Below are 19296 nucleotides of genomic sequence, written 5' to 3' on the forward strand. Positions count from 1 at the left end.
CCAAGACAAATGATGTCCACTAAAGGTCTGCAGATGGAACTATGGAGAGCCTATGTCTAGTTTCCAAGCCTGTGTTGACACAAGACCAGCATTGGAGAAAAAAGCATGTTGGGGTATTGTTTGCATTGGCTGAGGGTAAAATAACCCGAGGGCCAGGGAATAAAATGTCCTTATTATTTCAGGCCAGGTTTTTGAATCTTAAAATACAAACATAAATATGGGGACAACAGTTTTGACAAAATGGTGGAGAAAGTGGTTTGGTGAAGTTAAGAATGTGTAACAGAATTATTCAGACTGTGCTACCAGATGCCTCTTTATGCTATCTCATGAATCCAGTATCATTAGAAATTATTTTATTAATTATTAAGGTCATATTAACAGCCCATCCCTCTCCACAGCCGGTGAAGGTGGACGGATGTCTGGCGTGTGGGAGGGTCTCTCTGTGTGGGAGGGTCTCTCTGTGTGGGAGGGTCTCTCTGTGTGGGAGAGTCTCTCTGTGTGGGAGGGTCTCTCTGTGTGGGAGAGTCTCTGTATGTGGGATGGTCTCTCTGTGTGGGAGAGTCTCTCTGTGTGGGAGAGTCTCTCTGTGTGGGAGGGTCTCTCTGTGTGGGAGAGTCTCTCTGTGTGGGAGGGTCTCTCTGTGTGGGAGAGTCTCCCTGTGTGGGAGGGTCTCTCTGTGTGGGAGAGTCTCTCTGTGTGGGAGGGTCTCTCTCCGGAGGCTGTTCCACCACCGTCCCACAGCTCGTCTCCTGTAAAGGTCTTCAGGCTGATGGAGGCACATCCACCGCAACAGAGATCACAATGACATGAGCCTGTGTAGCAGGTGAAGCAGGTGGAGCAGGTGGAGCAGGTGAAGCAGGTGGAGCCGGTGGAGTAGGTGTAGAAGGTGGAGAAGGTGGAGTGGGTGTAGAAGGTGGAGCGGGTGGGGCAGGTGGAGTAGGTGGAGCAGGTGAAGCAGGTGGAGCAGGTGGAGTAGGTGTAGAAGGTGGAGAAGGTGGAGTGGGTGTAGAAGGTGGAGCGGGTGGGGCAGGTGGAGTAGGTGGGGCAGGTGGAGCAGGTGAAGCAGGTGAAGCAGGTGGAGCCGGTGGAGTAGGTGTAGAAGGTGGAGAAGGTGGAGTGGGTGTAGAAGGTGGAGCGGGTGGGGCAGGTGGAGTAGGTGGAGCAGGTGAAGCAGGTGGAGTAGGTGTAGAAGGTGGAGCAGGTGGAGTAGGTGTAGAAGGTGTAGAAGGTGGAACGGGTGGGGCAGGTGGAGCGGGTGGGGCAGGTGGAGTAGGTGGAGCAGGTGAAGCAGGTGGAGCAGGTGGAGTAGGTGTAGAAGGTGGAGCAGGTGGAGAAGGTGGAGAAGGTGTAGAAGGTGTAGAAGGTGGAGCGGGTGGGGAAGGTGGAGTAGGTGGAGCAGGTGGAGCGGGTGGGGCAGGTGGAGAAGGTGTAGAAGGTGTAGAAGGTGGAGCGGGTGGGGAAGGTGGAGTAGGTGGAGCAGGTGGAGAAGGTGGAGCAGGTGGGGCAGGTGGAGCAGGTGTGGGCGTAGCTCATCCCTCTCGCCTCCTCTCAGTCTTGCTCATACTGGGGTTGAAACTCAGGTCCTCTGACTGAACACCGCCATTATAAACGCCGCTAACCAGCTACACCACCGAATAACCAGTCCAACACCTGTTAGCTCCAGCATGAGCTTGTGTCTCACTGAGCAGGGATCTGGCCATGCACAGCCCATCACTGGCCACAGGCCCTCCTCAGCCTCACAGCCCATCACTGGCCACAGGTCCTCCTCAGCCTCACAGCCCATCAATGGCCACAGGTCCTCCTCAGCCTCACAGCCCATCACTGGCCACAGGTCCTCCTCAGCCTCACAGCCCATCACTGGCCACAGGCCCTCCTCAGCCTCACAGCCCATCACTGGCCACAGGTCCTCCTCAGCCTCACAGCCCATCAATGGCCACAGGTCTTCCTTAGGCTCTGTGCAGGGTGGTGAATGGTGGGAAAGGGGAGATTTCTGGGCCTCTTTCTCACACGGCTGTTTGGACAAAAAATACTCAACAGTCTATTGTCTCTGCCTTCTAGTGGCTATGCCTCAGACCAGTCATAGGTTGGGGGGAGGGGGTAGATGAGGTCATCTCTGCAGGAGAGTTGTACAGCCAGACACCTTCATCTAGCGAGGGAACGTTTCCTGAGTCCGGTTCCCTCACTCTCTCACAGTAGACCGTCCAGGGAGGGGCGCACTGCGCCCTGAGTGATAAAGACCAACAAAGCCAGAGCTCAGTGTGAGTGTTCTCTACATTCAGCTGTTCTCTAGATAGAGCCCTTCGATTATTTGTTTAACAACTTACATTTACTCCTTCACTCCCTGTCTGTTTCCCTCTAACAACAAACATTTGATCTTAAACACAGGATAAGTTATTTTATATAATATTGCTGAATAACAATGCAGTTCAGGGAGATTTGTTGATACACACATGCCATATATCAACCGCAGTTTCCACGAGTTGCTATCTATATTGAAGCTCTCTAATAAATTATGCACAAACGAAAGAAAAAAAAATGCTGTACTACATGTATTGCCTGTTAAAGGAACCTGCAGAGATATAGTCTAATACAACTATAACAAACTATGACGTAACCGGCATGTTGTTAATCTATTAAATAATTCACCAGGGTAATAAATAACTTACACTTCCCTAAATGTCCATAAGAACTGGAGCTAAAGATCAATGATTTGGATGCTGTACGATTAGCGTTGAAGGCTTATTAATACCTACAGCTGCATGTGCAAATGTATCACGTTTCTTCTTCATCTTATACTATTTGATATACCTGCGAGAGTTGTCGTCAGGGACAACAACGCAAGCTTGAAATCCCATGCAGGATATTTACAGATTGTGGAGCACACAAACGCGCGTACAATTTCGAAAAGTTGGACTCAAGAAACAGAAAAACGATTTATTAATGTCTATTTGGAAGTTTGTCTGATAAAAAAGCACTGTTATTACGCGTGTTGTTGTTCCACAAACTAAGATGCTTCGGTCAGAAGTCTTCTCTCTGTGAGGGATGGTGGAGCAAGAGAACTGGGATTGGTTGCAAGGCTGCGCTAAAAAGGGGGCGGCGTTTACTGATTGACAGTATTCATAATGACAACTCAAGTATATAAACTGAGAGAGACGTCAAAGTCCCGTTCATTAAGAAACAGTATGCTCCGTCACTGATGTACAACCACATGTACACGGCATTATTGGCTTCAGAAGACGTGCGTTTCTACATGGTCGAAGCGCATTTGCACCGACACAACACCAAACAAAAACACTTCGCCGGCAGGATGGATGGCCAACATAAAGACAGACGAATGACTAATTTGTGGATATTGACGTTAATTTTATGCGTTTAACCTGCATTACTGGATAACAAGGTTTTTTCGACTTCTGCTGGTTACGGAATCGTGGAGCTGGGTCTCGTCCTAAAGGCTTTTGAATAAGGATATATTTATTTATCTTTTCCATTTATCGAATTCCCCATCAACACTTGGAATAGGAGCTGTTTGGAGAGAGCAGGTTACTTTTGAAAGGATACGCACAGCAACTCTGAAGAATGGCACTTTGGTTTTCCATTATCGTCGCAATTATTATAGCCATATCTACGCAGGTAATATTTTTGCAGAAATATGGAATACCTGGGCAATTCAATAATGAAAAGTTTGTGAAAGAAAATTGTATTGCATATGAATTTAAATGTTTGTATTTCTTTAGGTTCGGGGATCTGGTGTATTCGAGCTTGATCTTCATCAGTTTCAGAATAGTAGAGGTTTGCTGGAGAATGGAATTGCTTGCAGACCTGCCTGTAGGACTTTTTTCAGTGTGTGCTTGAAAAATTATCAGAACGTCGTGTCACCTGGGGACTGCATCTTCGGCCGAGCTATCACACCTGTACTGGGCACCAACTCCTTCGGCGTAATGAGGGATGGGCTCAGTGAACCAATTCGTCTGGCACTCAACTTCGCATGGCCGGTAAGACGCACAAGTTTGCTGGTGCCAAAAGATAACGCTCAATTAAGCGCTTATTGTTCAGACGCATTAAACTTTCATGCGTGTTATATAACTAATAAAGAGACAGTGCACGCCCATGATAATCATATTTCTATTTCTCCACAGGGTGGGTTTTCATTAATAATTGAAGCCTGGCATTCTCCCGCAGATGATGAACCTGAAGGTGAGAAGTCAGTAAGGACACCGCTAGGGGGAGACACGTGCATTAGGGCGCACAACAAATAATTCTATCATTAAATAAAAATATTCACACACAACTTTTTTTTAGCCAAACTAAATGTACGAACTTTCGACATACACCTGGAATTGCAAACATTATGGGTTTGTCATGTGTTAGGATGTGGCATGCCTGAGATCATTTTTTCATACTCTATCTCCAACACAATTGAACTTCCTTTAGTTTATTTTTGGCGTGGGAAAGTGAGCAGGCATAAGTGAGGATATTTAGACCTTGCCAAAATCCTCTGGCGGGCTTTTCCTGTATTTTACACCTTTTTTCTGTTCCGTCCTTTGGAAGGAGAATAATGGCTTGAACATGTTTTTCTGAAATATAGGAAGGGGACATTTCAATTGCAGTGCACAGCACACTTGAACCACTTGAAAGAATAGCAAGCAGGCTTTGATACAGTAGAATGTTTTTGTTTGACAACAATATGTAAAGACAACAATGTTCTCTTTTTACTAAAAAAAAAACCCCAATAAAAGCTGTTTTTTTTTTGTTTTTTTTTATCCTCACAGACACCCCCAACCCGGATTTATTGATAAGTTATTTTGCGATGCAAAGAAAGTTGGGAGTGGGGCAGGATTGGTCCCAGGGTTTGCAGAGCGGGAATCAGACGGAGTTAAGGTACTCATACCGGTTCATCTGCAAAGAAAATTACTACGGGGACAGTTGTTCCAAAATATGCGTTCCGAGAGACGACCGTTTTGGCCACTACACCTGCAACACTGAAGGGCAAATATCCTGCCTGCAAGGCTGGAGGGGAGAATACTGCGAAGAACGTAAGCAATCCGAGAGGAAATATGAAATTGTTCTTTATATTTTTTAGGTCTACTAAAGAGTTTTGTGACAGAATGTCTAGTCCCATTGTCAAAAACCATTTGTCGACAATGCCGGCTGAAAAAATAGAAAAGACAAAAAAATAATGAAAATGGTCTTTGCAAGAGTTGCCTTTGTAATTGTGAAGGGACACATTTAAATCGCACTCACCTAATCCAACTCTAGACTGTTGATTTGTCAGATATCTGTGCGCATGCGGGCATCATAATCCCGGGCTGCTTTCTGTGGGAGCAGCACGCGCCGGGTTAATCGCTGCATTATTATCCGCCACGCGTCACTAAATTGCGGGCTGTATTGTTGAACGGGAGGACAGCAGCTGCAAACGGGGTTCGAACTGCCTACCGATAACAATGAAAGCAGCTGTCCGCTTTAGAGAACACAGCATCTGCTCACCCTAACCAGCCGTTAAACACTAGTCTTGTAACCATGCAAAATCAATGTCACACAGGCGCAACAAATTAGGGCTTCTTTAGAAAATGGCCAGGTAACAGGTTAGATTTCACAAGAAGGTTTTTTTCTTCTTTTTTTTTAAGGTGACAAATAAAAATGATGGGCGTAATCAATGTAATGACACGTTTAAAAGCAAACCTTTTAACACATTGTCATTATTGCAGCGGTCTGCCTTGAGGGATGCAGCACAAAGAATGGAAATTGCTCACAGCCAGGGGAGTGCAAGTAAGTAAAACATCGCACATCATGACGAGAGCCATGTCCCTCACAGTACTTGAATGTCCGTTTTTTTTTGAGTGTGAACATTAGCGCAGCAGCCATTAAGCTGTTCTCTGGTCCGACAGCTGCAGAGAGGGCTGGCAGGGCACATTCTGTGATGAGTGTAAACGGCATCCGTCCTGTAAACACGGCACCTGTGTGCAGCCCTGGCAGTGCACCTGTAAGGAGGGCTGGGGAGGCCTTCTGTGCGACCAAGGTGAGCTCAATCACAACACACATCCACAGCCAAACCTGCAGAAATCAACAACAAATAAATAACAAATAATCGTTAAATAACACAAGGGAGAAGTAACTTACGTATATAATTAAAGGGGGGGTGGGGGGAACAAGTCCGTTTATACGACACCCTAGAACTGCAGGAAGGTAGAGAGAGAGCAGTGGATTGTTTTAAATACAAACATCGGTCAACAGATCTGAACTACTGCACCCACCACAAGCCCTGTGCTAATGGAGCCACCTGTATGAACACGGGCCAAGGAAGCTACAGCTGCACCTGCCGGCCGGGATTCACAGGGGTCAACTGTGACACGGAGGTCAGGGAGTGCGACAGCAAACCCTGCCTCAATGGAGGCCGCTGCCTGGTGAGACAGGAAGCCCGTCGTTTCCCACAACACACTGCACCGGCTTTCCTGTTTTTGTCTTTTTTCCCCTCAATCTGTCCAAACCTCTATGCTTTAGTAGGGAAAGGTTAACCACAGATAAACGTTTAGAGGAACTGTTGACCTAGTTCCCAGACTGTCCTGTAAATACGCTGTCATTTGAAGCGATACGGAGGGGGCATGAGCTGAATGTGGCATTGGCAACCTAATCTTCCCAAGATGCCTTGCAGAAAAACATCCAGCGGCCTTTGCTGGTATTGTTTCCTTTGACAGATCAAGGTGATAAACTCTGTAACTCTCTGACCCCCAGGACGCGGAGAAGGGTTACAGGTGTGTGTGCTCACAGGGGTTTGAGGGGAGGCAGTGTGAGACACGGGTGCTGACTTGTGCTGACTCCCCCTGCTTCCACAACGGGGAGTGCAGAGAGAGGAACAACGGGCGGAGCTACCTGTGTGACTGTCCCAGGGGCTTCACCGGACTCAACTGTGAGAAGAAAGTGGACAAATGTACCTCACTGCCTTGTACAAACGGTAAACAAACAAGAGTCTTCTCTGTGCTTTTAGGCCTGGTTTCCCAGACCCGGATTAAGCCTCGTCGTAAAGTACAATTCTATAAAGATCTCCATTGAAAACATTTTTAGTCTCACTAGGCTCAATCCATGTCTGGGACACTGGGCCTCAAAGTGTTTAACGTTGGGGATGATTATCTTCCTGTGTGCCAGGCTATGTGTTTACAGACGTGCTGTCCTCCTTCTCAGGAGGGCGCTGTGTCATCTCCGGTAACATACGCCAGTGCAGCTGCATCGCTGGTTTCACCGGCCCGCGCTGCGAGATCAACATCAACGAGTGTGCCGGTAACCCCTGCGCCAACGGAGCCACCTGCGTCGACCGCATCAACGACTACACCTGCATCTGCCCGGCGGGGTACGCAGGCCGCGACTGCAGCAGGGCGTCTGACCGCTGTGCCTCCACACCGTGCCTGAACGGAGGGACCTGCAGCGGCGGAGCCAGAGGCCAGCCGGCAGCCTGCTTCTGCCCCGCCCACTACAGCGGCTCCCAGTGCCAGTACTACACCGTGCCTTTAGTCATCACCCCCAGCCCCAGCCCGGACACGGCTGGGGGCAGCACAAGGCAGCTCCTGCGATGGGACACCGTGTGTCTGGGCGTGGGCCTGATGGTGGTCCTCCTGGTCATGCTCGGTATGGTGCTGGTGGGACTGCGCCACGTCCAACAGCAGAAGAAGAAAGAGCGCGATGCCAAGACCATGAACAACCTGTCGGACTTCCAGAAGGAGGTCCTCCTTCCTACGCTCCAGGTGAAGAACACCAACAAGGAGGTGGACCTGGAGGTGGATTGCCCTCCTGAGAAGTTCAACCACAAACACGTCAACTATCACCTGGACTACACAACCTCCAAGGTGTACAAGGATGACCATTTTAGTGCGGAGAAAGATGAAAACTGTGAAAAGGCGAGAGAGGAGAAGGTGTCGTTGGGCAGAATAACCAAGTAAGAGGACAGGGAAGAGCTGTAGACAGACCTGTCTTTACACCATGTTGAAGTTTGAATAGAATCAATTAACAAAATGGACGTTGGCCAAGTTTCTGCCTGGATATTGACGTGTTGTATTTTCATTTTCAGTGAAAGGCTGCAGTGTAAAATATCAACGATATGTCCTCTGAGAGATTCAATGTACCAGTCTGTGTTTGTAGTAGCCCAGGAGAGAAATGACTGTGTCATAGCAACTGAGGTAAGCTGTCAGTATCACTTTCACCAAACACTGAGCATGTCTCTTTCAACACTATGTACTATTAACCCAATCAGCATGCATCAGTGTAAAACTATCTTGTTCCCTCCCTCTCTCAGGTATGATGCAGGGAAGGTATCGCTCTGTCGAGAAAGTGGATATCTTCTGCACTGTTTACAGGTGTGGAAAGACTGGGATTTATTTAACTGCAATTTGCTGCTCTTGAAAAACTTGATAACTGGACTGAGCCTGAGCTCTATGAATGCAATAGGACTACCAACCTTCGTTAGAATGTAAGGATGAAACAGACAGAAAAATAATACACAAAACAGACTCACACGTTTGACATTTGGTGTGATTATTAGGTCCAAGCCCTTGACAGACTTAGTCCAAGTGCATGTTTGGAAAACAGGCCTCAGTGTTCATGCTTGTCTGCTCTGCAGCAGAACGAGTGGATTTTTAAAGACTTTGAAGACTCTACGCATAATTGTGATCATGAGCAGCATCCAATCAACTACTCGCCACTAAGCCAGCAGAAGTGAGCTTCTTTTATTATTCTACCCTGCTTAAGTCGGGAAAACTACTGGAAACGGTTCATTTTGGGGGGGGGGACATTTTTGAACTTTGTCCATTTGTAAATGACCTTTTTTTTTTTTTTTTTTTTTTACTTGGATAACGAATGTATGAAGCCCAAATCACACAGCCTTAAGAATGGACTTACAAGCAACTACAAAAAAAGCCCAGTCTCTTCTTGAACACTTTGCACAATTAATAAAAAGAGTAAGATAGAACAATTGATGCAATACTTGGTGCAGTGCCAGATCGTTCAAGATGAAGCTGTTAACTGTTAACTTGTCATTATGCAACACTGCCCAATAACAAACAACACCAAGGACGCCTTTAATTGAAATTACTGAACCAATAATGTTATTTTTAAGATTAGCATTTCACTAGATATTTAATATTATGAAGCACTGATCTGTCTATGTTTTATAAAATTATTTTGTACATAATGTATATTTATATGGTTAGACATCTGAAGTGTACAGTGTTTTTAATTTGGTGCCCAAGAAGTTGAATTTATTTTTTAATGTTGTTGGTCTTGTTTTTTTCTTGGATTCAAACAATGAACACATATCTGGTACACTGTTGTTTGTTGGTCTCATGCGATGTTAAGTGGTCAAATATAGATCTATAAATCTGACTAGATGTTGAAATGACCCAATAACCTTCAGCTGAAGTTCATCACCTGGTGTGGAAGTGGCTTCATTGTCTAGATAATGTCTAGGTGCAACATACGAGTATCGTAACCCTTGACCCTAGGATAATGTATGATCCTGTGGAAGTCATCTTCGTTCCATGTGTTGAGAGGCATGTGTCAATGTGATGTGAAATCAATGTGCTTGCAATCATTCAGTGGACAGTAGTGTAAGCTACCGCTTAGACAAAATATATATATTAAAGTCTGTATGTTAAAACGATTCATTCTTGAAACTAACATTGTCTGGCAGTGAGACCTGTTTACTATTGTGCATGTACTGGGTAAGTCAGGTGGCTGAGCGGTTAGGGAATCGGGCTAGTAATCTGAAGGTCGCCAGTTCGATTTCCGGCCGTGCCAAATTACTTTGTGTCCTTGGGCAAGGCACTTCACCCTACTTGCCCCGGGGGAAGGTCCCTGCACTTACTGTAAGTCGCTCTGGATAAGAGCGTCTGCTAAATGACTCAATGTAAATGTAATGTACAGAGGATGGCTATGGCCCAACAGCATGGTGAGTGTAAGATACCACATCTCTCTAAACAGGGATGGAAGCACCTTCCTCCACCCCTCAGACCACTGTCTTCTGACTGAGTGTTCCCCGGGCAGCCAGGGTCCAGTAAGTACCTGCTTGCCAGGACATCTTTGAAGATGTCACTTCTATCCTAAGTTCCCCAATTCCTACCCACCTACCCTTCAATTTCACTCATTCATCTGTATTTATTCTGCTAACAATATCACCTAAACATTTGTCCTTTCCATATTCTTGTTTGCTTTTGGACACCAACCACAAAGCCACAATTTTCATTGTTACAATCAAAGCATCCTGTTTGTGACCACGTGACATCATTTCCTGCTTCCTGTCTGATTCTAATGTAAAATGCGCCAGCTATCAACAGTTGACATATCATAATGCCTCAAAAGGTGTGTTATCAGAATCATTATGGATATTAGTATGCATCCAGGGTTCTAACCTTTTTCTTCAAATAATACATATGATAATATATGATAATTCTGGAGATAAAATCCAAGACGAAGGGTACAGGAAGACCATAGGCAGAAATCCCAGGGGGGACACGACCCCCTCATCCAGGGAAAAATAGGATTATTCCCCCCCAATAAATCACTTTAAACATAAGGATATGGAAATCATATTAATAATATACATTAAACATATTACAAAGTAGGGTATGTGTTACAACAGTAATTTTGGTGTGTCCCCCTGAGGAATTGCTCTTGAAAAAATGTCATGTAATTGTCCCCCCCAAAAATGTATAGCAGATTTTCTCCAATGAGGAACACGTTAGAAAATGTTGACAGAGGTGTCCCGTAACCAGTCACTCATTGTTGTAAAGTCAAGAGTTAACACTTGGGGGCAGTAAATTATACATGAGAGGCCCTCAGTATAACAGAGACTAAAACGTCATGTTGCATACCATACAAATAATAAATAAATAATAGAACATGTTGACAGTGGCCATGCTCCATTGTTTGGAAATCATATTGAAGCATTGAAATCATGTCAAGAAGCTTTTTCTTACAATTCTTGCTTGAAACTGTTCAAATTCCGGCCATTATTGTTTGATATTGTAACTAATGTGTTCCCCCAACCCAATACCAAATAATCAAACAAGTCAGAGTACGTGCTTTTACTGGTTTATAAGATGTCCAGCCACAGCCCGAGATGCATCTAAAGAGGAGCTGACGTAATGAGCTTTAGAAGTACTGGGATGTATCGTGTCAAGCTAATGCCGCTATATATAGCTAATCTGATTTGTTACTGAGATAACTAGACACTCAAGGATATAACGGGAGCCGTCTCTTTGCAAAAAATAGGAAGTCTTCACTGTCTTGATTGTTGGGAGCAATACATCAAATACCGTGACAAGTTTCAATTGACTGGGATGTCGTGACAGTAATAATACTAGATAGCTTTTATACAAACGTTCTTATAGAAAAATAAACACTGTACGAAACCAAAACCTACTCCTATCTTTTTTAAACACTGACCGTATTAAGTGTTACACAAAGTTTTATATATATTAAATAACTTCCTCTGTGATCATCGGTGCATCATGTTGGTTCAATCATCGCGTGAAAATAGCGTGTAATAAATAAACCATTTTGGACAGAGGTCGAACCCGTTAACTAAAACGTTGCACGAGAGTGTGTGTGTGTTCATGTTGGGCCTATGTCTGTTTTCGTCGAGTCAAATGAAACAAGCCAAACCGTAAATCGTTGCCTGACAGTTCTCCTGCACTGTCATGCTCGCAAGTGGGATGGGATTGGTTTCGTTACAACTAGGACAGCCTCTTCTATGATATCATTGGCCAAGAACGTCCCGTACTGTAGCGTTCCGAACAACAAGTACACGTGTCTGCACCACTGAGATAAAGCAGCTGGGACATAGAAGTGTCCCGTGAGCACAGAGAATGAGCCGTCCTGAAATACTTCTACAGAATATGCACGAGTATGACTTGGAATTCTGGAGTCAGGGGATAGGGAATTCTAGAGAACCAGACTTTGAGCCAAGTCAAGTGCATTGGAATGCGTAAGAAAGCAGAGTGACCATCATTAGGAAAATCGGAGTTGCTTCACAAAAACTCACCCATTTGCACTTTTAAATCAGGCTGTCAACAAAGCGCAGCGCGATGAAGCTCCAGGACATTATTGCAGAGAAAAGCAGCTTGTGGATCTTCGGATATGGCTCTTTAGTTTGGAAACCAGACTTCAAATTCACGAGGAGCAAAGTCGGTTATATTAAGGGATATAAGAGGCGCTTCTGGCATGGAGATAATTTCCATCGAGGAGACAAAGACATGGTAAGGTTTTATTTTTAAATATGTGGTTTCAGTTGGTCAAATTGCAGCCACATTTTTGGCTTAAGGCGAGAGAGAAATGTTTCTGGATGTTTTTAGGGTTTATACTGATGTCTGCTCTCTCTTTCCAGCCAGGAAGAGTCGTCACTCTGGTGGAGGATCATGATGTAAGTGGACAGTCTGACAACAACTTTCAGTTTTTAAACCTCAAGCTAATTAAACCACTGAATGCTTCTAGGAACTCAGTCCTGTTTCTTGCAACAAGGCAATGATCAAAATGAAATTTCAAACCAAATCAGTCAACGTTTCATTCATCATTTCTACAGTATTTCATCAGAGTTAATTCTGTCTCTACTGCTAAAGAAATCTCTGACGTCCACTTCCTGTCCTCCACAGGCGTGCACCTGGGGGGTCGCGTACGAGGTCACTGATTCCCAGGTGGAGGAGGGCCTGCAGTACCTCCATGTAAGGGAGGCTGTGCTAGGGGGCTACGTCACCAAGATGGTGGAGTTTTCTCCTAGAGAGAAGGGCCAGGGTAAGATATTGGCCCTGGTGTATCTTGCTACCTCAGACAACCCCATCTACCTTGGGCCCGCCACCCCGTCCGAAATCGCAGCCCAGATCGCCACTAGCAGGGGCAACACGGGCCACAACATCGAGTACCTCCTCCGCCTGGCTGAGTTCATGAGGCTGTGCTGTCCCGAGGTCGAGGACGATCACCTGTTCTCCATCGAGGCCGCGGCGTTGACGTCAGTCTGGACACCTGCTGTGACGTCAGGCCGGACACCTGCTGTGACGTCAGGCCGGACACCTGCTGTGACGTCAGGCCGGACACCTGCTGTGACGTCAGGCCGGACACCTGCTGTGACGTCAGGCCGGACACCTGCTGTGACGTCAAGCCGGACACTTTTGGCAGCCAGACGCCACTATGCCTGACAGTCCCACCACATCAACAACACTACTGTGAAGACAGCATGAGACACTCCGCTCATAAACAGGGTTGATGTCGTCCGTGCTTTTTTGTTTGAATGATTGTGGTTATAAATGCCTGTGAGATTGATAGATGAGTTTGTCGGTTACATGCTGAAAGTGCAATGATGGAAGACGTACAGTTTATTTAGTGAGAAGGTCTGTATAGGCGTTCTGACTTTCTGTTTCAAAATGAGGACTCGTACCGTTTGACAATAAGCTCTTACATGGTTGTTGAGGAACAATAATATTTGATATTGTTATATGTCCAATCTTGATGGACTTTGGCACTGTATTACTCTCTTGAATGTTGTTTGAATTGAAATTGCGGTACTGTTTTCCAAGTCCATTTGAAGTCTTAAAGAATATGATTGTACATGCTTGTTTTTAACATGTACATGCCGTATGAGTGTATCTGTTTTAAACTGTTTAAGATGTAGGTAATCTTCAGTTCCATTTGTAGAGGCTTGTAAAGATTATTGTGTTGCTCAAAGCATTGTGTTTTAACATGTTTACTTAACTTTTTATAAAAGTTATTATTTTTGTGTATTTTTTTCTTTGTCATTTCGAATCCATTTGAATAAAGGTTCTGAAACTAAAAGCTTTACTAGACATTTTAGTATAAGCCACTACTTTGTTTTACATTAAAACCTTTTTGTGGACGCACATTTTTTAAACAAGTGCCTTCCAAGAAGGATCAAATATTAGTTCTTCCTCAAACAGCTTTATCAGCACGTGAATCAAAGCATGCAGAGCACATGAATCAAGGTCTCCTGTTACAGGTATCACTGTACATGATCTCACCGGTGGACTCCTATAGGGTGAAGAACAGTTATGTTCATGGCATAGTTCTGGATGAGTACTATGACTATGCATCTAATATACTGTAAATGGCTGGTAGCAGAAAAACACCAGACCATCCATATTTATTTCGTACTTATGCTAAACTGAAAGACAAACTTTCATTCCGTTATAAAGAACAGAACGAAGGTCATCTCATCAGAACTCTAACGTTGAAACAGTCCTGCCTCTTAACAGCCAACCGTAAAAGTAACGCTACTGTTTTATCGTAGGTTAAAGTCGGGTGTTAAAAAGCACAGTGCACCAGTCAGCTGGTCTGTGGGTGACAGGCTGAGATTGTGAGGAAACATTTAATGACTGACCAGCAGGCCCTGCTCCGTATGCAGAAATCACACAGTGTGTTGACATTTGGATGAATTGCTGTCCGTCCAAACAGACCGTGTTGCTCTTCCAGCGGTGGGAGGGGTCTGTGTACTGGAGTGTCCCCACAAATACACGCGAATCCTTCAGCGTGAGTACATTCTGTCCCTGGTAGATAACCACACAGGTGTGAGAGGAGCAGTGAAGAGAGGAAGGGGCAGGAGAAGGGGCTCCCTAGCCTGCGTCTCTGGAGTTTGATCACGTTACAGAAACATGTGCGCAACCAACCAGAATGGCTGTTTTTTTGTTTTTTTTAAGCCCGGTCGAGGTTGCAAAGAGTCTGCTTAAAACTGGGTGAAAGGTCAGTGCCATGAAGCTCTAGCAGGAAACATGTGGCTTCATGAGAGACGAGGTGAACATGTTCACAGGAGGGGGGAGAGAACCTGGGAATAGAATGCATCCCGACACTTCTAAGTCGGCTTTGACTACCACTCTGTGTTTGGGTAATTGTTGTTGTGAAGAGCTTTGAATATCCTCACATGAGAGGTTGAACTATCAATCAGATGACACATGAAACTCACCCTGTTTCTTTACAATGAGGTGCCAAATCCTGCTGACTCAAGCCTTCACCCATGTTTTGTTTGTTAAGTATCCAGTCTGCAGTCCAAATAGAATCATTACCTAACAAAAGAAGAACGTCCACAATATACAAGTTCACAAAGTAATGTCAGTCTTGACTAAAAGCCTAGCTGAATAAAGCACACACACACACACACTTGTCTACATGGCTGAATGAAGCACACACACACACAGACACACACACACACATACGTCTACAAGGCTACTGCTGAAGCTGCAGGTCTCAAGTTTCTCATCAGCCTTCTTCTTGCAGAGGCTCTGAGGGGAGTCATCTGGACATGCTGGTCTACGTATGAATGATGAATGAGGACTGTTATACAGCTTCCAGAATTTAGTAAGTTGTCAGCCTAACAGCTCTGAAGGATTTGATGATTAGGGCGAAGCAATCAATAAACAGACCCTCACAAAGGCTCTGTTAGCAGTCCTTGGAGAGGTGAAGAGTGAAACAGTGACCTTAGGGTCACAAGCCACAGCCTGTCCAGAGAGGCTTGACACAGACCATACCATCATCCCTGACCCTCCCCATTACCTCACACACCAGGCCTCACTGTAAGTGGACATTAAAGACAAAATCAAAACAAATCCAATTAGAGAGATGAATCGCTTCATGCAGAAGACAGAGACAACCAGAGACCATGTGAAAGTTGCATGAAACCCTCAAGTCTTAATAACGACTAAGATTTTGAGAATGGTTTTGAATTTGATCATAACCTTCTGTTCAGTTCTGTGCCCCTTCTGTCCTTCATCCTCTCTGAGGTTATTTCCCTGAAAGAGGGAAACCCAGCCATTGTCTGGTGAACAGAACACACACCCAGGACACACACCCAGGACACACACCCAGAACACACACCCAGAACACACACCCAGGACACACACCCAGGACACACACCCAGGACACACACCCAGGACACACACATCACATTGAAAGTGCACAGTGAGGAGGCGTGGAGGATGAGGTCACATCCTCACGTGAGGTCACATCCTCACATGAGGTCACATCTTCTCAAAGATCCCAGTCCTCAGCCTCTTGCTGAGCAGAACAGAGGTCGCACTCTCCAAACCCCTTTGGCCCCGCTCATCCACCTGCATGCTAATGTGATACCCAGACTGAACCCTGACCTTTCACCCACAGTGCGGTCAGCAGAGGCCTAAAGGTCGCCCCGAAAGTACGTTAAAGAGAAAGCAATTAGGGCCCTAATGGAGTCCGGACACTTAAGCCCCCTGCCCCTTGATACAAGAGCCAGCCCCCAAGGTCAGGACCCTCCACTCAGACCCAGCTGACCTCCCAGAGGCCCCTCCCCCCCTGGACATCAGCCCATCAGGGTCAGGATCCCCACAACACAGGAGGCCAGCCAGGCTAATGACACATCAAAAAGGCTAACGACCAGTCAGTAAACCTGCCATCTCTCAACACTCAGCGGATGAGCTCAATCACACTCAGCAACATTGTAGAACAGCTCAAAACATGTGAAGATTGCAATCCTCTCGTGTCCCAGGGATATCTGGAGACGAGTTAGGGAGCTGTGACGGAGCGGTCTTGAAAACACGAAGCTTCATTCCTGAGACGCCTGCTCTGCTTTAAACCACACATGCTGTTATATTACTTTCAATTAGTCGCGCGTTGTAACAGAAAAAAATGCATGTATTGTAACAGAAACCGCAGCGAAAATCCAAATCATACATTTATCCATCATTATCACACTGAGAAAGCCCTTATACGTCTGTTAGTCACCGTGAGGAGTCATCCTCATCCACACACAACCAAATTAACAACCTCTGGATCCCGTAATCCAATCAGTGTGAGCCAGGACTGGGGTCTGAACCTGGTCTGACCCAATTAGAGCCACTGCCAGACAGCTGCCCAGTGCTTGCTCAGCCAGGCCCACCCCTGTGGTATGGCCCTTTCAACGCTCTTCATTTCATTTCCCTAATCTCATTTTTACTCAAGCACACCCTGGCCCACCCGGCTGGCTGAAGGGTGTTTGGGCCCTGGGGTGAAATGGCTCAGTGAGATCATCCCTCAAAAGACTGTCACTGATAGGGGGGGGGGGGGGGTGCTGAGGGAATCAAATCAATGTGAATGTGTAGTAATCAACTATTGAGGCAGGGTGCTGTGGGTTGGTAAACACATGCTCTCTGTTTGCATTGCAGTCCACAGTGAAGCCCCAGGCAGCATGACAACACTGTCTGACCACTGTGTGGTCATCCTGCTTGGTGAGGGACTTTATCTCACTCTCTCATCTATATCGCGATGTGTTGGTTGTCAACACAAACCAGTCAGTGCTGAAACGGAGAAAAAAACTGCTTGAGTCAACTTGTTGTCTTTCAGAGCAGATCGAGGATCATCCGAGACAGAAATCAGGCAACGGCGCCCCCTGCTGGATGTGTTGGCTGGGAGCAACACTGAAAAAGACGAGGATAAGGAACGTTGTTGCCGAGAAACAAAGTGGAAAGACTTTGTTCGTGGTCCGGTGATAACATGCTAGCCTGGAGCGCTGCTGCATGCTAGCATAATTCACATCCATACATTGAGACAGTATTGCAGTCTCAGATGGACTACAAAATGTATACTAATTAAAAAGTGTCATACCTCCATTTGAATGTAAATATGACCCCTTAATCTCACACAACACGTGGAATACACAACTTGTGGGCCTATGTAACATCGGATGTATTTTGGATGAAAGCATCTGCTCAATGAACACAATTATAATCCCTGCGGAGTTAGCGTTTCCCTGCAGGGGTATTTACCAAAGAGCAGAGATCGTGGGCATGATAGAGACAGACAGCTCTGTTGTACAGTAGGCGGACTGTAAACACTTGTGTACTGACTCACTGTACTGACTCACTGTACTGACTCACTGTACTGACTAAATGTACTGACTCACTGTACTGACTCACTGTACTGACTCACTGTACTGACTCAATGTACTGACTCACTGTACTGACTCAATGTACTGACTCACTTAGCACATATCAAAAGGCCATGGTGGTTTCCTGCTATTTTTCTGGACAGCGTTTACTCTCAGGGAACAGGAAGGGGAGCCCGTTTTTCCCACAGACTAACAGGGGTCGGATCTCAATGCTTTTCCACTGTTTCTAAGTCTCCTTTACAGCAGACAATGAAGTCGATGCTGGGCCATTGTGAGAAAGGATCTGTGTTGATGTGTGCAGTCCTAATTACTTTATCAAACACAAAATCCTTTTTTACTTTCTTCATGTCTATCTTATCAGTATTCAACTCACTTGGTAATGTCAGTTCATCAACAACTCATTAAACTAAACTGATTGGATCCCTGTATGCAGCTGAGAATACTGTTAAGGATTTGTGAAATAGTTTCATGTAGAAACTTATAATTTTGTTTGATATTTGGAGATTGAAGAACACGCAGGATTCTTCCTGTTTACCTTGTGCTCTTCCTAAATCGTTGCACACACTGCCGTTCTGCGAGTTTCTCAGTGTGAGAGCTCAGACAAGCTTCTGGGAAGGGGGGGGGGGGGGGGGGGGCTGGTCAGAAATTCTGTACCTGGGTCACCGGGGTGATTCATCACATTGTTTCAGAATATGAAATAACAATAACAATCATGAATTTTATTTACAGCTCGGTTTTCTCGACCCAAAGCGACCCCTAACGTTCATACTAAAGCAAAGTCATCCGGTTTGCCCTGATGACCTTGAAAAAGGGACAGGCACAGCAGATGCTGACAACCTCAGCACTGTTAAAACATGTGCAAACAGATCTTTGAAACTCTTCTTGGCTTCAGAGCATGTGTGGCGTTGTGAGATGTGGACAGGTTTGACAGCTACTGAAGAGGTGTGACTTTCAGCCAGCAGTCTGTCTGCTGACGATAAGAGTCTTCAAAGTGAGCAGCTTTGATCCAGAACTATCTTTGATTCACAGGTTTAAAAGGTTGTTTGGACCAAATCTCCCTTAGAAGTTTCCCAAAAGGATATAAATGCAAAACTGAGTAAACATTTCTGTGGAGTGTAATTACTCTAATTTTGTGTTAAATAATAACTGGAATCATCTGGTCTTTAATGGAATTCCTTTTGATGTTTGGTTGACAAGATTTCTATCTTGTGTTTTAAATATATAAATATATATTTACCCACTCTATTACAGAACCGTTCTGACCTCGATAAGGTGAATGTTCTTGAATTTTATATCAGTGCATTCTCAGTCCCAAAGAAAAGTGACTCAAAAATACCCATAATCCTCAAATGGGGTCCAAATAAAAATAAACGAAAAGGCTTCATAAACAACCAATTTCTTCTTCTTGGAATCACTCT

The 19296-nt window shown here is 45.3% G+C and overlaps 2 protein-coding genes and 1 long non-coding RNA gene across 5 annotated transcripts; all 3 read left to right on the forward strand.

The window, feature by feature from the left end:
- Window positions 1-3166: 3166 nt before the first annotated feature.
- LOC146300205 (delta-like protein 4) lies at window positions 3167-9643 on the forward strand. Of its 3 annotated transcripts, none has more exons than XR_014732196.1 (12): window positions 3167-3630; window positions 3735-3992; window positions 4137-4194; window positions 4770-5033; window positions 5706-5766; window positions 5886-6016; window positions 6232-6401; window positions 6730-6949; window positions 7177-7924; window positions 8057-8165; window positions 8282-8455; window positions 8606-9643. XR_014732196.1 is itself a non-coding variant. In XM_084681548.1 (11 exons), exons 1-11 carry the CDS (start codon window positions 3577-3579, stop codon window positions 8285-8287), a joined length of 2079 nt encoding a protein of 692 aa, XP_084537674.1. In that variant the 5' UTR covers window positions 3167-3576; the 3' UTR covers window positions 8288-9643. The 3 variants fall into 3 exon arrangements, 1 of the variants encoding a protein (XP_084537674.1); XR_014732197.1 differs by having other exon boundaries at window positions 8282-8342; XM_084681548.1 differs by having other exon boundaries at window positions 8282-9643.
- A 2158-nt stretch (window positions 9644-11801) lies between these two features.
- On the forward strand, window positions 11802-13806 carry LOC146300206 (glutathione-specific gamma-glutamylcyclotransferase 1-like). The gene is made up of 3 exons (XM_084681569.1): window positions 11802-12239; window positions 12368-12403; window positions 12633-13806. The coding sequence occupies exons 1-3, from the start codon at window positions 12069-12071 to the stop codon at window positions 13170-13172; spliced, it is 747 nt and encodes a 248-aa protein (XP_084537695.1). The 5' UTR covers window positions 11802-12068; the 3' UTR covers window positions 13173-13806.
- An 891-nt stretch (window positions 13807-14697) lies between these two features.
- Window positions 14698-17556, forward strand: LOC146300207 (uncharacterized). Its single transcript, XR_014732199.1, has 3 exons — window positions 14698-14727; window positions 17157-17219; window positions 17340-17556. It is a non-coding gene; the product is annotated as an uncharacterized LOC146300207 (long non-coding RNA).
- The last annotated feature ends 1740 nt before the right edge of the window (window positions 17557-19296 follow it).

The sequence above is a fragment of the Hypomesus nipponensis genome, chromosome 3 (assembly GCF_054491055.1).
Source record: "Hypomesus nipponensis isolate SF chromosome 3, ASM5449105v1, whole genome shotgun sequence".
Classification (NCBI taxonomy): domain Eukaryota; kingdom Metazoa; phylum Chordata; class Actinopteri; order Osmeriformes; family Osmeridae; genus Hypomesus; species Hypomesus nipponensis.

Bases quoted from the DNA above. Each gene is read 5' to 3' on its own strand.
- LOC146300206 (XM_084681569.1), top strand. From the start codon at position 12,069: ATGAAGCTCCAGGACATTATTGCAGAGAAAAGCAGCTTGTGGATCTTC. The intron at 12,240-12,367 runs GTAAGGTTTTAT...CTCTCTTTCCAG, and splicing joins ATCGAGGAGACAAAGACATG to CCAGGAAGAGTCGTCACTCT. The intron at 12,404-12,632 runs GTAAGTGGACAG...TGTCCTCCACAG, and splicing joins CTCTGGTGGAGGATCATGAT to GCGTGCACCTGGGGGGTCGC.
- LOC146300205 (XM_084681548.1), top strand. From the start codon at position 3,577: ATGGCACTTTGGTTTTCCATTATCGTCGCAATTATTATAGCCATATCT. The intron at 5,034-5,705 runs GTAAGCAATCCG...TCATTATTGCAG, and splicing joins GGGAGAATACTGCGAAGAAC to CGGTCTGCCTTGAGGGATGC. The intron at 7,925-8,056 runs GTAAGAGGACAG...TTTCATTTTCAG, and splicing joins TCGTTGGGCAGAATAACCAA to TGAAAGGCTGCAGTGTAAAA.